Source organism: Buteo buteo, chromosome 16, assembly GCF_964188355.1.
Source record: "Buteo buteo chromosome 16, bButBut1.hap1.1, whole genome shotgun sequence".
Lineage (NCBI taxonomy): Eukaryota > Metazoa > Chordata > Aves > Accipitriformes > Accipitridae > Buteo > Buteo buteo.
The window spans coordinates 24,565,666-24,585,309 of record NC_134186.1 but is presented as its reverse complement, the minus strand read 5'-3'; the positions used below and the strand labels follow the sequence as shown (position 1 = coordinate 24,585,309).

General features: G+C 42.6%; 2 protein-coding genes across 5 annotated transcripts in view; both read right to left on the bottom strand.

Annotated features, from left to right (window-relative positions):
- The window catches only part of CCDC34 (coiled-coil domain containing 34), a 29,810-nt gene extending 19,896 nt beyond the window's left edge, over window positions 1–9,914 (bottom strand). The window contains exons 1-3 of one of the 2 annotated variants that reach the window (XM_075048216.1): window positions 9,855–9,914; window positions 7,187–7,238; window positions 131–263 (exon numbers count right to left, since the gene is read on the bottom strand). In XM_075048216.1, coding sequence (XP_074904317.1) covers window positions 131–263; window positions 7,187–7,230 — 177 coding nt within the window. In that variant the 5' untranslated portion in view covers window positions 7,231–7,238; window positions 9,855–9,914. Of the gene's footprint in view, window positions 1–130; window positions 264–4,087; window positions 4,406–7,186; window positions 7,239–9,854 lie in introns of those variants that run through there. The other variant, XM_075048215.1, reaches the window with a different exon arrangement.
- Window positions 9,915–12,446: 2,532 nt separating this feature from the next.
- The window catches only part of LGR4 (leucine rich repeat containing G protein-coupled receptor 4), an 85,508-nt gene continuing 78,310 nt past the window's right edge, over window positions 12,447–19,644 (bottom strand). For all 3 annotated transcript variants that reach the window (XM_075048212.1, XM_075048213.1, XM_075048214.1), the window contains 2 exons: window positions 19,110–19,184; window positions 12,447–16,046 (listed from right to left, as the gene is read on the bottom strand). In XM_075048212.1, coding sequence (XP_074904313.1) covers window positions 14,770–16,046; window positions 19,110–19,184 — 1,352 coding nt within the window. In that variant the 3' untranslated portion in view covers window positions 12,447–14,769. The remainder of the gene's footprint in view (window positions 16,047–19,109; window positions 19,185–19,644) is intronic.

Genomic DNA, 19,644 nt, shown 5'->3' with positions numbered 1-19,644 from the left:
ATGGAGGCCCAAGACACTTAAAAATAATGGACAAAACTACTTGTGTTTCCACAACCAAAAAAAAAAAAATTAATTCCCGTGCTTGCTATCTTCTATTAGACTTCACATCAAGCCAATTGGGTGTATTCACCTCTACAGCTCTAGCTTGTAAGCGGGCACGTAGTTCCTTCTCTTTGCCAATGAACCATTCTTCCCATGGTGAAAGATTATCTTTCAAAGGTGACTCTTTTTCCTCCCCTGCTATTTCAGAGTCTTCAACCTTCCTGAATTAAAAAAAAGAAATGTAAAAGAATATTATCTGCAATATACTTGGCTGAAAAGTTAAGCAGTGCTACTGCCTTAAAATTACATTTCTATTATGGCATATTGTGACAACGATGACATCATTTTTCTACTTGCTTAGGAATCTCCAGAATGGATAACTTGCATTTATAACGCACCTCTGACCATCCCCCTTACATTCTACTTATTGAATTCTAGCTTTTTAGTGATTCTCCGCCCACCCCGTTCCAAACTGTGGAACAGATTCAAATATTACCTTTTATGAACTAAACAAAAACTAACACCAGAAACATCAAAGTGCCATCTTCCTTCTCACATATGGAAACCAAAGGAAATCAGAGATTTAATACTAACATCCTGTCCTTGGTCACCAAAAGGCTCCATGTATCAGTTGGCCTTTAGCACGAGCAAAGAATAATCAAGAGTATTTTTAATTCTTTTAAGTCCTATAGAATTGGATTCATGATATCAAGCAATCTCAGCATTAAGAATCCATTCACTCTAACAGGTAAAGTTTTCCACTCCAAAAAGCTTTCACAGGAAACATACTTAAGAAATATGGCTTGCATACAATACTTGATAATATTATACAAGGTTTTATTAGACTTTTAATAGAGTACCTTGCATAACTCACTCATAACTTCTTTAGTCATGAATAATGCAGCAATCCTAGCCCCAGGCCAGAAATATCTTTTATAATATTCTATACGTGTACTATCTCATAAGTAAGACAGTATACTAGGCTCTAAGTCAATAAAAATTGAAAACATGCCAATAGATTTCTTTATAAGATTTCTTCTATCTTATACAGAATTCTTTCTTAAACAACAAAACAGTGAAACTAAACTTCAGTTTCGTATTTTACATGGACACATGGGCTCTGGAAATACCTACGTACATAATTGGCTACAGTGAGTAACTCTGCTGAATTCAAGCTACAGAAGAGGCATCCCAACAAGCATATTATGTTAATGCTCCTGAAATAAATCTTTTAAGCATAAGATACCTGTTTTTTATCAATATAAAAGTATTACATATTAACAAGGAACAGCAATACTCTGTTGGAGAGCATTTTACATCCCGGTAATCTTTAGAATATATTTCTGTGATACAAAGCATTTGAGGACAACGTCAGCGCCAATGAGTTTTGTCCTACTCTTCTCCATTGTTGTTACCTACACGTGTGTGCACTAACATGATCATTCGCTGGTCAAGCCAGGACATGTCCAGGGGAACTGATTCACGCTGAAACTAACCTGGAAAAGGGTTGTTTTCCCCACACACAATCAGTCCCCAACCTGCCTCATACTGTGCTGCCACAAAGATGTAGTACAACAGAACTGACAGGACACCCTGACAATGCACGGACAGAAGCAGCACAGGCCAAGCGCTCCCAAGCCCAGTGTTGTTCAACGCATTCTGCTGCACCTTAGGGCTTTTATGCTACAGTGTTAACAAAGACCAAAAACTTAAGAGAGACAGTTTTTGAACAGGTACGCATAATAAGGGATGCAACTTAAGAATGCATAATAACATATTTTGTTAGAAAATAACTCTCTGAAAGTTTATTAAAGATAAGGATAAAAGTATTATGCATTCAAATTCAGGAAACCAACGCAACTTTGTCCAGACTTGACATTTTGGGCAGGGATACTTCCTCAACACATTCTTTTGCTGTGCATGATTTGCATTATGGCACCTTGAACTAGAATAATGCTGACATATTAGACCAACCTAAGAAAAAGTACTAGTAGAAGGACTGAATTAAGAAAAGTAATATTTACTATGTTTTTTCTTGTATGAGTAATTATAAAGTTCACGCTGTTAACTGCTCAAAAAAATAATTCACAGTAATGAATTAAAATCTTACTGTATACAAGTAAGAAAGAACAGAAAATGAAGTTTAAACAGAGTAAAACACAAGCTCCGTACGAAGAACTGTTCGGAGAAACATTTCTTCTCGTTCTGCAGTACTGTCTAAAGCTCTCGGGTTGCACCAGAGCACAGACTGGAATCCAGTCCTTCTCAGTGTGCATCCCAGCCACCATCACACTCTCCCTGGCACACCGATTACGCATTTTGAGCCACAGAGACCTTGAATATCATGGGACCATTTTCTGAAATGCTAGCATGTTCACATCTATGACCTTGCTCTGAATAATTAAAATAACAGACTTCTTAAAGTACCACGTTCTCAAGTGCATTAATTTTTAAATAAGTATCTTAAATCAAATTAGATGTATTTGGCATTAGAACTGAAGTCTGATTAATAGGAAACACTGTGATTATCATTTACCATATATTCACTTAAGTCACACCATCAAACATAACACTGATCCATAATGAAAGTATGAAAACACCTAATACCATTTCACAAGGCCTTGCTTTCAGCCTTTCTCTTTTGCAAATATTGCATTTCCCACATTAAATGTCTGCCTGAGGCTAATTTTGTGTAGTTTTAAGAGGACAACAACAACAAAAAGACTCTTTGAGAGAGCGTGCGTATACGTTGAGGGTAGTGGCTGTGTAAAAAGAAGTGTTTCTTATTATTATACTTCTGACATCTTGGCAGTTATACACGGAAGCTGCTATATGAACATTTGGTAGACACTTATTACAACGCAGCAGCAGTATTACTCAGATGCAGTGTCTGCACGAGTGAAGTATATGTTGTGCTCGCAGAGTTTCATGAGATTGTTCCAAGTCAGGCCCTAACAGAGGTCATCTTCAGTTCCATCTTACCACCACCAGGAAATAACTGCAGCAACAGGCCCGAAAATTGACAGCTGTTTCAAGCAGCATCTCAAGCTGCAAAGACACGTAGCAGTTTGAACTGAGTGCTACAGAACTTCAAGGTACGTGAACAAAATTGCTTATTGGGAAGGAGTGAAAGGACAGGTAACAGAAATCTGGAAACAGGAGGGACTGTAAACAGGCTAATATCCTTTTCATTCTGAAACTTCTATTTCTGGCTACATTTGAGCACTTTCCCTGGACTTTTAGCACCTTTTTCAAGAAACTCTTGTAAGAAAAGTTCAGCATGGCCCACACGCCTTCAGTCCATCTGGGAGGTGCGCACTGCTCTCCATGAGAGTTTGAGAACCACACCGGGACCCTGCGCTCCCGTGAAGCTCGGCTATCCTCCCCTTAACCCCACTGGCACTTTTAGCTCAGCTCAGTCTCACTAGTGACATCCACCATCAGTTACCGCACAGATCTGCAAAGTTTCCATTGTGAAGGTTGTATTCCAGGCACTCCCTGCTCCTCCCCCTTCTATTTTAAAGGGAGGAATAAGTATTATTTATTTTCCTGTCAGGCAGAGGAGATCCCGAGGGAAAGAAGACATATTAAGTTTGCGTGCAATTAAAAGGGAATGAAGTTAAGCCACAGGAACAAGAACTGTGCAATGCATACACATGAAACTGACTCTGGATATGGCTACGTACACTAGGCAAAATAGCCCTTTAGTCTCCAAGATCATTTAAAAGGATGACAGGAACGGCTGCACCTTTTTTAACTTGCAAAGACCCCGAGGCTCAGTTCAACAGCCCATAGATCTTTTACAAACCCACGACGACGCTCAACTGCCCACAGAAAAGACTGCCGTAACCTGCCACTTCCCAAAAAGGGACCGAGGTGCCTAAAGCGCTTATCTCCGCGAACAAGCCCGTACTTCTGTGAAATAACCTTCCGTCCCCAACCAAGGCCTCAAGCGGAGGGAGAGCCGAGTTCGGGCGCCCGGCTCCTCAGGCGGGGGGCGGCCCCCAGCTCCCCGCTCCAACCTGGGCCCAGACGCAGGGGTTACCTATCGCCTCGACGGCTCCGGCAGGCCGCCGCCCGCTCCTCCTCCTCCTCCTCCTCGCCGCTCGGGGAGCCGGGGCGGGATGGGGGGGAGAGCGGGGAGCAGCCAGAGGGACTGAGGGACTCCTCGCCCTCGGAGCTGACGGAGGCCGGCGGGCTGAGGCGGGCGACCCTCCTCCTCCTCCTCCTGCTGCTGCCGCGGGTCCGGGCGCCGCTGCTCATGCCGGCACCTGAGGGAAAGGGCGGCGGTTAACGGCCGCCCGTCCCCTCACAGCGGCGGCCTCCGCCAAGCGCAGACGGCCGGGCCCGCCACAGCCCGCGCTCCCGGCGGCCCCCGCGGCTTCCCCCCCCTCCCCCGGGCTCCGCGCCGCCGCCATGGCAACCGCGACGCCTCAGCCGCCGGCGGCCTCCGCCTCGCCTCGGCCCTCTCCCGCCTGAGGGAGCAGCGGGCGGCCTCGGCTTCCCGCCTCACCGCCTTCCCGCCGCCGGCGGCGAGGGCTGAGGCAGCGCCGGGGAAGGGACGCCGGGGAAATACGGGTTCTGTGTGGAGCAGCGAAGTCCTCTCCCGGGGGGAGGGGGGAACGCCCGGCCAGGGAAGGCAGCAGCCCCTGCCTGGCCCTGGTCCTCCCCACGGCCATCACTAACGCCCTCCTGTGCTAATTGATATGAGCCCTTTACAGCTGTTCTTTATTACTTCACATTTTTGCACGCTTACCGGTTCCTGCAACCTCATCAGCAGATGAAGACTCCAGTATGTCAGAAGGCCGCAGCTCAGTGTTTCTAACAGCCAAGTCAAAGGTTGTCACCGATCCTTATGTTAAACTGCAGCGTCCCATTTCAGTCCCCACACTTAGAATCTTGTTTCTGATTTAAAGTTTTAAAGACTTTTGGTGTTCATGCACTTACGCTAGGCTAATGATGTCCTTTCCCTTCCCTCCTATCAGTTATTCTCCACTGAGTCCACAACAATCTGTTCTAAATAAAACTTTTTTTTTAATACATTCCCATCCTTTCTTGTTTGCCACTGGATACTTTGTCAATATTCCATGATGGTTCCAAAGCCCAGGAACACAGTCCCTCTTTACTGCCAATGTTGGGCCACCTCGACCACCTTTTTAGCCAAATCCTTAAGCAGAATCACCAACAATCATGTGTATCACCAAAGCTTAGCATTGCCTTCGAATTTCATCTACCAAGGAGATAACCGCTGACTAGTGGTGGGTAGCTTTTTGTAACTTGAGTCATTTTGCTGTGGCTGACTAAGCAGAAGTGTTACTGATTTGAACATGTGTATTGGGTTTGCGTGGCAAGGTTTTGGTACCAGGGTGGCTTCTGTGAGAAGCTGCTGGAAGCTTCCCCCATGTCCGACAGAGCCAAAGCCAGCCGGCTCCGAGACGGACCCGCCGCTGGCCAAGGCCGAGCCCGTCTGCGATGGTGGTAGTGCCGCTGGGAGAACGGAGTTAAGAAGGGGAAAAAACTGCACGAGGGCAACTTCAGCCAGGAGGGAGGAGTGAGAATATGTGAGAGAAAGAACCCTGCAGACCCCCAGGTCAGTGCAGAAGGAGGGCAGGAGGTGCTCCAGGCACCGGAGCAGAGATTCCCCTGCAGCCCCTGGGGAAGACCACGGTGAGGCAGGCTGTCCCCCTGCAGCCCACAGAGGTCCACAGGGGAGCAGATCTCCACCTGCAGCCCGGGGAGGACCCCACGCCAGAGCAGGGGGATGCCCGAAGGAGGCTGGGACCCCGCGGGAAGCCCGCGCTGGAGCAGGCTCCTGGCAGGACCTGCGGATCTGTGGAGAGAGGAGCCCAGGCTGGAGCAGGTTTTCTGGCAGGACTTGTGACCCCGTGGGGGACCCACGCTGGAGCAGGCTGTGCCTGAAGGACTGCAGCCCGTGGGAAAGACCCACGTTGAAGTTTGTGGAGGACTGTCTCCCATGGGAGGGACCCCACGCTGGAGCAGGGGAAGAGTGTGAGGAGTCCTGCCCCTGAGGAGGAAGGAGCAGCAGAGACAACGTGTGATGAACTGACCCCAACCCCCATTCCCCATTCCCCATCCCCCTGCGCTGCTGTGGGGGGTAGGTAGAGAATCCGGAGTGAAGCTGCGCCCAGGAAGAAGGGAGGTGTGGGGGGAAGGTGTTTGAGGATTTGGTTTTATTTCTTATTCCCCTGCTCTGGTTTGATTGGCAATAAATTAAGTTAGTTTTCCCCAAGTCGAGTGTGTTTTGCCCGTGTCAGTAGTTAGTTGAGTGATCTCTCCCTGTCCTTCTCTCGACCCACGAGTCTTTTGTTGTATTTTCTCTCCCCTGTCCAGTTGAGGAGGGGAGTGACAGAGCAGCTGCATGGTGCTTAGCTGCTGGCTGGGGTTAAACCATGACAATATGAGATATCAAAGTTTGAAAGTGATTGTAAATTTGGTAGCTTTATTGATGTAATTGTTCTTGCCAAGATCCTGCAGGTAGGCGAGTTTAACAAGAAATATATTTTTAGTTGGATAGGCAAGTTGAAATAGAAGCAACAGTATTAAAAATTGTCTAAAATGGGAAGGTCATTTGTGACATTTGAGGCAACTGATTTGCCATAAAAATTGAATTTCACTGGCTCAATGACATAAAAAGGCCATCAAACCTACACAACCATTATGTGTGCCTGGACGCCACCAAAATGAGTGCCATGAGGTGGGAAACATTTCAATGCTATCACTAACAGTCCTAAAGAATAGCCAAATGATCATACTTGCGAATTTTGAGATGGGCTGTTTGGCGCTTGGGCTGCAGATTCACAGGCACCCAATTCCATCGTTTCTCCACCAAAAGGTCTGCATCTCTCCTGTCTCTCAGGAGCATGTACTTCTCCCTCCCTCTTGCTCACGGGACGCTTCACCGAGCCACACTGCCTTACTAATGTAGTAGAAAACGATTCAAATTGTTGGCCAAGCAGCTTGCGGTCTGAGCAAGTTAAAGCTCAGGGAGACGTCTGACAAACACGAGGCCAAACCAAGGCAAGCGCCAAGAGTGCACGGCCACAAAGTGGAAGGAAGGGAGAGGCAGAGGTGAGCTGTGAGGGATTTCCCCCTTTCAGTGGTGGAGCTTCTTAATTTGGCTTACCTTCTCATGGGAACTGCAGTTTTGGCAGCTTGGAGAAATATCATTATGGTTCCTGTAAGGAAAAAAACAAGTGTTAACCTATTGCTGATAATACATGCCTATAACCAGCTGATCATCTGGAACGGTTTTCCAGCAAGCTGAAAACTGAATGCATCTCTGATCGAAGCACTCCTATAATACTGACTACATCACTATGCAGCAAATTCATATTCACGATATTAACATAGCTCTAGCCACTTGTGGGAGATTGTTGAGCTGATCATCATCAAATGAAGATTCAAGTATTACTAGCTACACTATCTAACAGAGAGCATATTGCACCTGTTAAAATAATTTAAGCTGATGATTCAAGTACTGGGGACAACAGAATATCACTAGAACCTAAATTTCATGCCAAGGAAAGTTACAAGAACAAGAAAATTTCAAATTAGACTGAATTCTTAGGATACAAGGTGCACAATGCAATGCCTCAGCTTTGTTAAACACAAAACACCTATGGTTTTACGTGAATGTCTGTGTATGTGCTGCATGCAGCTAAGAAGTAAAAGAAGTATAAAAGTTGTTTACTACATGGCTAAACAAGCCCTGGGAGCAAAGCTCCATGTCACAGTGGGCATGAAAACTTCAAGTATTTCAACAGGCTGCAGACTAAGGTAATTTCAAAACAGCTTAGGAATGCTTGAAAACCTCCCCCAACCTTAAAGCCCATCTCACAGTGAAGACTGGCAACAGTCTTAAATGAACAGGAAAAAAAGAAAAAGATAAAAAAAAGTCCTGTTGTCTCACTGAACTGAGGAGTTCTGGAGGTCACTGCACTGGGCATCTCTTGCTTCCGATGAGGCCCCACAGCTGCTCATCCAGGATGGCCAGAAACTATGAAATGGATGTCTCAAGGCAAGGCAGCAGCCAGCTGCAATCTTGGCAGACACAAACATCTGAGTCTTTCTCTTCCCTCTCTATATTATTATACAGAATAAGATAATTCCTTGGGGATTCAAGAACAGGAATTGGGGAAATAGCTTATATTAACAAACCTTACTATTGTGACAAGGTACCAGAGTTTATGCATCAAGACTGCCTGTACAGAGGGAGGCGAGAGCCAGTTCACCTTTTGGGGAATTAAAGCACCGTTACTGGAATGGCAGAAGCATCCAACTTTGAAGGGAAGTGAAAGTATAAAATAATATCGTTGTTATCCCTCTTCTTACCATTCTGCCCAACTTGTCAAGCCAGCGCCACAGCCTCTGTGCCCCAGTTAATACAAGCAAGGTAAAAAGCCCAAACAATGTCATTTTGTAAAATACTAACAATTGAAACAACAACCCTGCAGGTTCAGGTACACAACTCCTATGGCCACAGAATGACTGACAAGCAGACAAATAGCACGTTACCAGGACGTGCTTCACGGCAAAACCTTAATTCTGTCAACTTAGTGTCATAATAGGAAAGACTGCCTCTAAAAAGCATCTGCCCTGGCAGGAATTAAGCACCAACAGCGCTAAAGCCTATGGGCAAAATCAAACTGACACAATGAAGCACAAAAGTTGCCACAAACAATAGAGTGTAGTGAATAAATAAATACACACACCGCCCTCTGGTTGTTACTATTGTGAAAAATTAGCCTAATTTCTCGCCAAAGAAATGACAAAACTGACATTTAGTCTTTCAGTGCTAACTGAAACCCCACCATCGTAGATTATGGAATAAGTACTTGAAGCTATCTAGCAACAGGGAGTTAAATTCAGAGTAAACGCAGAGTGATATACTCACAGACCTATACTTTGACTGTTGAATCATGCCAATCGGTCTGTCTGAACATCCAAATGCTCCTGACAAATTGCTCACAAGTAATCCCTAATTGCCATCCACAGTATTTGAAAAACCATTTTACATAGAAAATGATATCAAGAAAGCAATTCTACAGGTAACAAAATTGGAATGAATTAAATTCTAGGCATAAGCAACTACCCTGAATCACCAACTACCCTGATTTGACAACTCTGAAATATTTGAAGTTGCCAGCTGTTCTTTATGAAATAGTTTAGAAATTCAACTGTAACCTGATCAACTCAGTCTCTAAAAACATAAAGCCATCAGAAGGAAACCTCTCAGTTCAACTTAATACTAGCCAGATTTAATGAAAATAATCAGATAAGATTGCTTTCAAATGTAATGTCTAGTTCCACACTTGTCTTCAGGAACACAGAAAAAGCATAAAAATAATCCTACTGAAAAAAACAACCTTACTAAATTTAAGCACAAACTAAGGCATAGACAATATGCCTTAAGCTTGTTGTCTAAGCATACATTTGTGAAGAAAAGAATGTATATCTTGATTTTACTTGCAACCTGGAAAAAAAAAGAATAGAAAATTTGAGCCAAATGTAGTCAAATTTAGGAAGCCTTCCCGAGTTTTCAGATCTTCCAGTGGGGGGGTGTCATGGTTTAACCCCAGCCAGCAACTAAGCACCACGCAGCTGCTTGCTTACTCCCCCGCACCCAGTGGGATGGGGGAGAGAATCGGAAGGAAAAAGGTAAAACTGCTGAGTTAAGAACAGTTTAATAGAACAGAAAGGAAGACACTAATAATTATATCAATAATAAAATAATAATAATAATTAAAGAATTGGAATATACAAAACAAGCTATGGATAATGCAATTGCTTACCACTCGCCGACAGATGCCCAGTTAGTTCCCAAGCAGCAATCCCCCCCTAGGCCAACTCCCCCCAGTTTATATACTGGGCATGACGTCCCATAGTATGGAATACCCCGTTGGCCAGTTTGGGTCAGCTGCCCTGGCTGTGTCCTGTGCCAACTCCTTGTGCCCCTCCAGCCTTCTTACTGGCTGAGCATGAGAAGCTAAAAAATCTTTGACTTAAGTCTAAACACTACTTAGCAACAACTAAAAGCATCAGTGTGTTATCAAGATTATTCTCATACTGAATCCACGACATAACACTATACCAGCTATTAGAAAGAAAATTAACTCTATCCCAGCTGAAACCAGGACAAGGGAAAAATGGTGCAGCAGGCACAGGAGCGAGAAAGCAAGCTACTTGGCTCCACACTCGGTGTCAGAGCTGACCAAGCACTGCCTACACTCTTCTACTGGCTATTTTTGTGCCTGCACGTGTAGTTCTGCTTGACTAGAGGCTGTGAAATCTGAGAGGTCTTGGATTGCTTCAGGTTTCCTTCTCCGTACGGTGTATTCTTGTCTGTGCAATACACTGTACCCGCTGCTGGTCCCAGTCCAGATTCTGTTGACCGCAGATGTGGAGCCATCTGCGTTCAAGGAGCGCGGCCTCCAGAAGGTGAGAATTTCTCTCTCGGTTAGGGGAATGTGCAAGAACTCTACGAAACACATTTATATTCAGATCCCATCTTATTGCACCAATAGCAGGATCTCCTCACCTCAGTTGTTTTACGTTAGTTGGAGATCACAGCCCTGCTGCTTTTGAACAGCCTCTGCTTGTTCAGCTAGTTTATGCTTCTGCACAAAGTCTTTATCTCTTTTAAAGCTGCAGTTATTAACAGATTTTGTTGTTCATTTTGGAGCTGAAGTTTTCAAATGACACTTACAGGTTATACTTTTGTTACCGGAAACCAGTGAGACACTTCATATTTTGTTACCCTCAAATCTAAATAATTTCCTTACAGTAAATGCCACAGCAACCATTAACTAGCATTTCTTAGGTAAAACCTAAATGATGACGTTTTATTGTAGCATAGTCCATGAACGCAACATATGAAATGCATCCATTTACCCTCCAAGTTCTTACAGTATGCAACAGTAAAGAAAACAGTAATTTGTGATGTATTACCCCATTTCAGATTTAATTAATTTCCTTATTTACTGAATTAACTTCAGCTGAGCTCTAGTGCTAAGTGTAAATCAGTCAGATGCTACTGTACAATACGTGAAAGGTACTATTAAAAAAATCTCTTGCTAAAAATACACCTATGCTAGCAGCAAAAGATCAAAAGCATCTATGTAATTAAAAATTATTGAGAGTACATATGAAACAAACTCTGCAGTGTGCTTTTAATTAAAAATATTACCCTGTAAATTAAAACTGAAGGCTTAAAAATAGTAATCAAGGTCAAAAGAATTATTAGAGAAAAGCATCTTTGTATAACTTTGAAATTTCTGAGTAAATTTATGATTAAAAATAGGAAGTGCTACTGGAAAGAAATTAAAAGGGGTAAAAGGGACCTAGACCAAAAAGTTGCTTAAGTAGATGCATTATTTTTGTAAGAGAATAAAAAGGCTCCGTTTCAAATTAAGAGATCTCATCAGCATAGTGCCACAGAGCAGGCTAATAGCTGTCCGTAAGAAATTACTCTCAATAGGGGGAAAGGTAGGGAATACCTTAGCAACAACTTTGGCAATCTTATTTGGGACTGTCTCCCTGTAGAAACCTGCTTCCTCACAACAGCAGATGAGGAAGGAAAACAAACAAACAAACAAACAAACAAACAAACGTTCTCCTTGCCCTAAGTTTTCCTTTATTTAAAGCCAAGAGCAAATTCTTTATGTCTGCTAAATCCAGCGCTGGGCTCAGGACAGCAGCTGTTCAGAAGGGTTTAGAAGCAAGGTATGTGTCATTCTCACGTAAGAACAGTTTCGGCTAGCTTTAGACTCTAGGAAATCACAGGATTTCTTTCCTGCGGACACCCCAGAAGAGTGTAACTTGTGAAGTTTCGGTCATTTGAGTATCCAAACTGAAATTAGGAAGCTTTGCCTCGCTAAGGAGATGGCTGCCTGGGTGACAGCTCTGAAAGCCGCTTGTACAGAGGTAACTGAGAAACCGCACGCACTGCTAACACAGCACAGCTCTAAGGCAAGTTGTCCCCACGTATATGATACCGCTTTTGGAGTGGGGAGGAGAGGGAGCAAGTTCCCAGTAGATCCCTTTCCTATTGCAGCTGTGAACATCCGAACATTGTGCCCTCCTACCGAGACCAGCTTGTCCATCAAAGACATGACACAGAGGCATTGAGTACCTGGTTTCTCCGGGTTCTCCCTACGCGATCGTCCGAAGGGGTTGAGCACGTGGCGATGTTGAGACAGGCAAGTTTTGCGGCACTGCTTCTTGACGGGCTGATTTTAGTAGCCAGTGCCTGTAGTCTTTCCCCTGTACCAGCAGATAAAACCTGTGTGTGCTGGAAGACACTAGGCTGACTGCATTAAATCAAAACCATTTGATGAATAAATTAAATACTGTAACTCCAAACAGATCTCATCTGACCATTTTAATAGCATTTCAGTGAAAACTCATTTGTAAAACAGAAGAAATAAATAAATCCATACTCAAAACCATTGTTTGAAATTGACAGTTGGATTTCCTTCCCTACCGATTATGAAATGGCATCTGACATTTCTTGTCCTTTTTGAGAAGTATTCTTGTCAAAAGCATGCTCGTTACCTGTGACTGGTTGGCCAACATAGAGAGTGTGGAACAGACTGGGACTCTTACAAGACTATGGCTAACTGCCCCCCCGCCCAACTCTCAGCATGGAAATAGTATGAAAACCAAAACCATCATCTGTAGGATTTTTCCAAGCCGTACTAAAAACATTTCAACTCAGATACAATATGTAGTAATGTCTTTATTAAAGAGATTGCTTTCTAAGAGGGCAAACACTTCTCTGAAGGTTTTAACCTTTTGCATGCCAAGAATCAGCATTAGTCCGAGATCATAAATCCACTTGCAAATTGGCAGCTTTCTTACTTTGCTGGCAATTTTTTCCTAAACTCTCACCACACGCAGTGGAGAGCAAATGACATGTTATGTACGCTCAATAATTTCAGATGTGCACCATTTTCAGCCTTAACTTTGGAAAAACAGAGATAAATAACAATCAATAGTCATGTACCCTTTATTTGCTCTCAGTGTAACATTCCATGCTAATTGCAGATGTAATATTCATGAGTGTAAATATAAGAATTAACAACTCTGGGTTGGTTTTCTTCTCTCTTGTTTTTTACATGTGAATATTTTGGCTTACAAAATTAACAGCATACAGTAAATAATCCTCCCATACTTTGTACAAACTACATGATTTTGATATACAAGGATTCTGTTTTTATTACAGTGACAATATACAACCATGTCTATTTACAATGCAAAAAGTATATAAACCACATTTAAACATTCTGCTACTGGCAGCCACTATTGTTTAGGAGGTAGCTTTAATTAACAAAATGAACTGAAGCCACATTTCCCATCATGTGTCCTATCAAATAATTTACAATACAAAGATAAAAATTCATTGTATGAACAGTATATACAGTTTAATTCTTAAAACAGCAATCTAGCTTTAAATCTTAATGAGAATGTCTCCAGAGTAACTAGGATGGCAGTGGATTTGCTCTCGATTTAGTGTTTCGTTCAAGAAACATATGTAATTACTTAATCATGCATTCATAACTTTATATCGATCAGATTTCAAACTAAATGTAGATAAATGGATCACTGATTGTACTTAAATCATTTGGGTCGCAGGACTTGAATGGTTTTAAAATAGTGCACTGATTTACATGAAAATCAGTGACTTTGCACAGTGTACTTCACTCTCAGCAAAATAAATGGCAAAAATGGTTTTCTTTTATTGCAAAATTGCTTTCTGTTTTCCCTCTATTTGCTAAAATCTCAAGTCTATTCGTAGATATTATTGGGGTGCTGTAACATTCAACAGGCTGCAGAGTATTCCCCAGTCTTTCTGCAAAGACACGAGCTGTATACATCGACAGCACTGCTAACACCCACCGATGCATCGATAACTCCTTCCAACAGTGTGACCCGACTGCATAATACTGAAGAAAGTTGCTGTGGTTCACCTGAAGTCATGCATCATCACTGGAAAAATGCATTCAACCCTATTATTCCTGACAGCTCTTACTACGCTTATTTCATAGTCTACAGATAGTGTAGATTACGCAAGTGCTTTATTGTAACATGACCTTTTTTTTAAAATTGAACGTTGGCTTGAAATACAAAACAAACATGGTATTCCTATATTGCTGTCACAGTTATGTATGGGAGAATTAATCCCTTTTTTGGCCCTGCAGTAAAATTCATCCTGAGATTCAATGCTGAATACACTATACAAAGCTAGCAAGAGAGTTTTTTTCCTTAATTATAGAAAAGTCACATTTAAAAATAATTTCTTTAATATTAAACAGCTGTCCTTTATATTGTGCTTTGGCAGAAAAAATAAAGAAAAAAAATAATCAACAGAACTTACCTTGCCAACAGCAGAAGTAAAGTACAACTGGAGTACAACGTGGAAACACGCCACTAGCATGTAAAAAACCGTATAAAAGAAACCACTATTGCGTGGAAAGAGTAAAAATATTGGGTAACAAATTTGGTTTACCAATTATTTACAGTCAGGGCAATTGATTTATTTAATTATTTTTAAACGTATGGCTCAAGAAGTTACTGCCCGCTTCCCTTCTTTACAAACGACACTAAATGATGATTACAAAAGTGCTTCCTGCTCGAAAGGTCAAAACAGGCAACAGTCTACGAAGCGTTATACCTCTTTATTGGAACAGCTGATGGCGCAAAGCCTTTTCAGTCTTTAATTCTCGGTATGTTGTAGGCGTAACGAACCAAAGGGAATCCTCGGCTTTGGTAGAAACAGGCGCGGCCGCAGGCCTGCACTTGGTCTGAGCTGTCCGAGACGAAGGAGTCGTCCTCGTCCGCGTAGTCGGAGTGGGCTGACTGGGTGCCGCAGTCCGACCAGTAGCCATCCGGCCTTTGACAAGGCACCACCGCCAGCGCGGGGCAGCTGTGTGATTTTATTAAATGTTTACAGGGCACGGGCTTGGATAAGAGGAGCGATTCGCAACATTCGCACACGGCGATGTTACCCTGCAAATGGGTGTACACGCCGCAGTCGTAGTAGAAATCCTGCGCCGCGCAGCCCCCTTGAGCGTTGACGGCGATCGCTACCGCTCCGTTCTTCCTGCTCATGTGGCGCCTGAGCAACTTCCAGTCTTCCTTGAACTTGGGGTTGAAGAACACGTACAGAACTGGATTCAGGCAAGCAGGTAATGGGAAAAATATCAAAGTAACAGACTTCATGATTTCAGGGCTGATAGAGATCGCGGTGATCAACGGTGCAAATGAGAAAAACGCAACAGGGCAGAAGAATATGCAGTTCGTGAAGATTAGCCAAGCGACATGCTTAATCATGCTGGACTGCGAGTTTTCGGAGAGGTCCTCTTTTTCCAAGTTGCAATACAGTTTAGTGTAGATAACAGCCATTAGCAAAAACGCTAATGAATTCAGGAGCACTAAAGTTACTGTGAAACCTAACGAAGGTGTTTCTCCAGTGGGGAAGGGCAAGCAAAGAGGTGATGCCGAGTACTCCGCTTTATAAAAAAGTGGTAAGCATCCCGCTACCACAGCGCACAGGAAAGCAAAAACTGCCGCGATTTGAAATTGTTTTTGGCGATTGCTTTTCCCCTTTTTAATGATCTCCTTCGCAGAGAAGCTCCGTTCAACAGCTGCCAACATCAGGAAAAAAATGGCACTTTCTGACGAAAAGACTGCAAGAAACCCAGCAACTCTGCAACCACTGCCAGTCTCCCACCATATGCCAAATTCAGCAAATCTTCCCCAAGAGACAGCATCCAAGAAAGTTAAAATACCAGTATAGACTCCCATAAATAAGTTAGAGACAGAAATCAGGCCTATAAACAGTTTGGAAGATGGCAATGGAGTACAGGATGCAAATATTGTTAACATGACAAGCAGGTTGAAGAACAAAGCAACCAAAAAAATAAACCAGACAGTAAGTCGAATCATCCAGCTGCCCAATAAATATTCACACGGCTTAAAAGCACCTAGAAGAAAAAAAAAACCAAAAAACACCAAACATAAGCACAACCAATTTAGGAAAAAAAAATCATGCCTGAATAAGCAAGATTTTCAAAAGGTATTACAAGAGAACTCATTAATTCATGAACAGAGTACACAGCTGAATTGCTAAATAGGTCAGTTAAAAGTAAACTATTCTGCTGAAGCTATTTACTAATTAATTATGCCTGAAATAATTACTGCAATGAATGGTCACTTGAGAATACTTTGTATAAACAAGCTAGCTAAACAAACTTAATTACCTTTTAGCTACTCAAAATAGCTTTTATTAGTGCCACCTAAATACTTTTTATTTTCTTTAGATTTCATACTTCATTAAAAAAATCGGTAACAAAATAAAAGCAAGTGGGGGAAAGAATTCTTTAGAAGCAACGTGTTCTCTCAAAAAATGATTTCACAACCATGCCTCCTGGAGTAACTTTTGGTCACAAGGAAATATCTGTAAAACAGCCGACAAATTCAATTTAATCAGCTTTAATAGGGACGGGAATTCACCACAAGCCCCACTCCCCACCCCCGTCACTGAAGGGCACTGTGAGCTTGGAAAGTCATATAGGGAAAATGATTTTTTTTCTTCTTCTTTTCCCACTTAAAAAAAGCTTAAATAATAAAAAAACTTCCAACAAGCAAAATAATATGAGGCGAGACAAGTAAAAAAGGTCACTACTCCTGCTTACCCTTCTAATCCTTCTAATTGCTATTTATTCCATAGGAAATCCTACTGATTTTAAGTAACAATTAGAAGAGTTTAACCTCTCCTACATCCCCATTAAGCACAGCTAATTGTCCAAAGCACAATAGCTGGGGATCTCTCCCTGCAGTCGGGCACACTGGGAGCTGGAGGCAGAGCAGAAAAATGCCAAACTGTGCTGCAACCTCGGGCCGGAGCTTCTGAGCCGGATTCAGCCGGCGACTCCAGGCTCTGCGCAGCTCGTGCCTTCCCTTTAGGCAGGTGAAAGGTAAGTACAACCCATCACTAATGTGGGCTGCAGCAACTGCGGAGAACGATTAAATGTCAGTGCAAAAGTCTCCCAAGGCCTAAAGCAACTTCCAGAAATTACTGAACTGACAAGTCAAAAAAGAATCTTTTTGTTTAAACGAGCAAGCTTCATTTCTGGGCAGGGAATAACAGTGCTATCTGGATTATCAGACCAGTAAAATCCCTTTTTTTGCAGGTATTCCCAAGTAAGACATTCTCGCCAAAATAACTATTTCTGCAGTACATTCACATGACACAACAATAGCTGCTAAACTGAGTCTACTTAAAAATAAAAACAACTTCCTACTTAGGAAATTTAAAAATGTCGATGCTGTGCTTCCAAAATCAATTTGAAGTCTGTTTTCTAGTAGCTGTACAGTGAGGTATCTTCAGACAAACAAACCCCACCTCACTTTCCTCCCTTGTCTTTCTCCCAAGGTCTAACTATCCTTAGTGCTAAAAGTTACCCTCCTCTCTCGCTAATATTCCCAGCCCACCGGGGAAGTTCATGCTCAGAAGGATGAGTTTCACGGCTTTCAGTGCTACGCTACTTGAGTGCCACTGTTCAGCAATCCACTCCTGCCATTAGGCAAAGCGGAAAGTGGATCTACGAGATGAGCAATGATTCACAACTTACACCGTGGGTGGAGTGTCCTACTTATGACCAGACGACAGCATGGCATAGAAAACAAGTTGTTAGTATGGGAGGGACTGGTGAAAACCAAGGCAAATTGTGAACTTGTAAAACAAGCTCTTCCTTCCCTTTTAGAGCTACAGCATCTCTGGCATGGGCAAAAAAAAAAAAAAAAAAAAAGAGAGCTAAAGGCTTTAAAGATTTAACCCATGTAACACACCATCTGAATTCTCATTCTGTGAACAGGAGATCAAAAGCAAATAAGTAGCCTTCGTCAAATTAATTCTCAGATCACGTACAGTTACATTAATAATGTATTTGACTTTCTGGCCACAATTTTTTTTTGGCTGTGATCAAGAAATCCTTGTGATATTCTGTATACTAAAGCTGGAGCTAGCCCAAAAGACGAAGACCAAACAGATTTTCATAATGGATGTAAAATACCAGTTTAGGAGAAGAGAATGAAACAAGACTTGGAAAACCCCTGCTCATCCAGAAGTAACTTCACTGGAAGCATACAGTACCCCCCATCTATGTATTCCTGTTGATGCAAACAGGAGGGTACAAGACGTATAGAAGGAATCCTCTGGAGAGCCCATGGCAAAGGCAAGGAAGCAGGAGGCACCACAGCAAGTGCTTTAGGAGCTGAGTGGAACCACGTGTGGAAATTTGCAGTTCGAGGAAGATAAGCAGAAGGGCAGCAACAAAGCTGCCTAGAATGAAAATATTCATTTGCAAGATCAAAGACTTTCAAGCACTCCTGGACTGTTCAAGCCCGAATTGGAGCAGTTCTGGTACGCCAATAAGACTACTCATTGTGCAAATATCTGTAGCAGTTTAAGATGCTACTGCCTGCTCCAGCTACTTGTAATAGCCCTCTGCTGTCAGTTAATGTGGCTATAGCAGGGCTGGGGAACAGATCACATAAGCGTTCCTCAACCTCTCTTCTGCAAAGACATCAAGCTTAGTTAAAACCACCAATGACAGCAGTTTGAGTTAAGCTTTTAAAGCACAGGCTGACTTCTCACTGAAACAGATGAGCATTCATACAGTCTGCTCCACAGACATCTCTTTGGCAAGAGTAATGCAGAATTAGGGGGCAGTGCATTAAACACAGCAGGCTCCAAATATAAGTATTACAGTCTTGAGTGTTCTGCTTATGGAACAAAACTTCTGGTTTTCTCCTAGCATAGTTCTCCGATATAGTGCTATGTGTCTAAAGCTGAGCCAAATCTTTGTGATTGCTCATCCAAAACAACACTGACATCAAATGAAGTTTCACCCAGGCATTGTAGAATTTAATCTTCTGCGTACAGAATGACTACGAGGAATGAAACATGTAATTCTGCAGACAGCTATTTGCATAACACCATGCCTGAAGTTCACAATGTGGCTAAAGCACATTATAAGATTTACCTGTTGCTGGTGTACAGTGAATAATAGTCTGTCCCAGTTCCTCATTTTCCTCATTTCTTAGAACATCTGCATCAGCTGTATCCAAGTAAAAATGAAAAACAGGTTAGTTGTAGGAAGGAAAAAAAAAAAGTGAAATGCAGTGAAGCTGCCTAGGATGGAAATAGTCCTTTGAAAGATCAAAGGCCTAACACTTCACCAACATTCAAGCTTTAACAAGTGGAGCTGTTCCAGTTTGCTACGTAAGGTCAAATGCTCAGTGCGGAAATCGCTGCAGCAGTTTGAATTACTACTGCCTGTCCCAGCTACTCAGAATGCTTTCTAACAAAGCAGCAACATCTTTCATCACCAGGGAAAGATCTATGGGCCTTGAAGTAGTCAGTGGAAGGATAAGCCCTTTCTGAACAGGAAGGCTGAAATACTGAGAACCATTTCTGCCAGAGCAGAAAATGACAGAAACAATACTGGCAGTTTAGAATTTTTTAAAATATGGATTTTTTTTTTTATTATTATTAAAAACCAGGCAAATCTTACACTC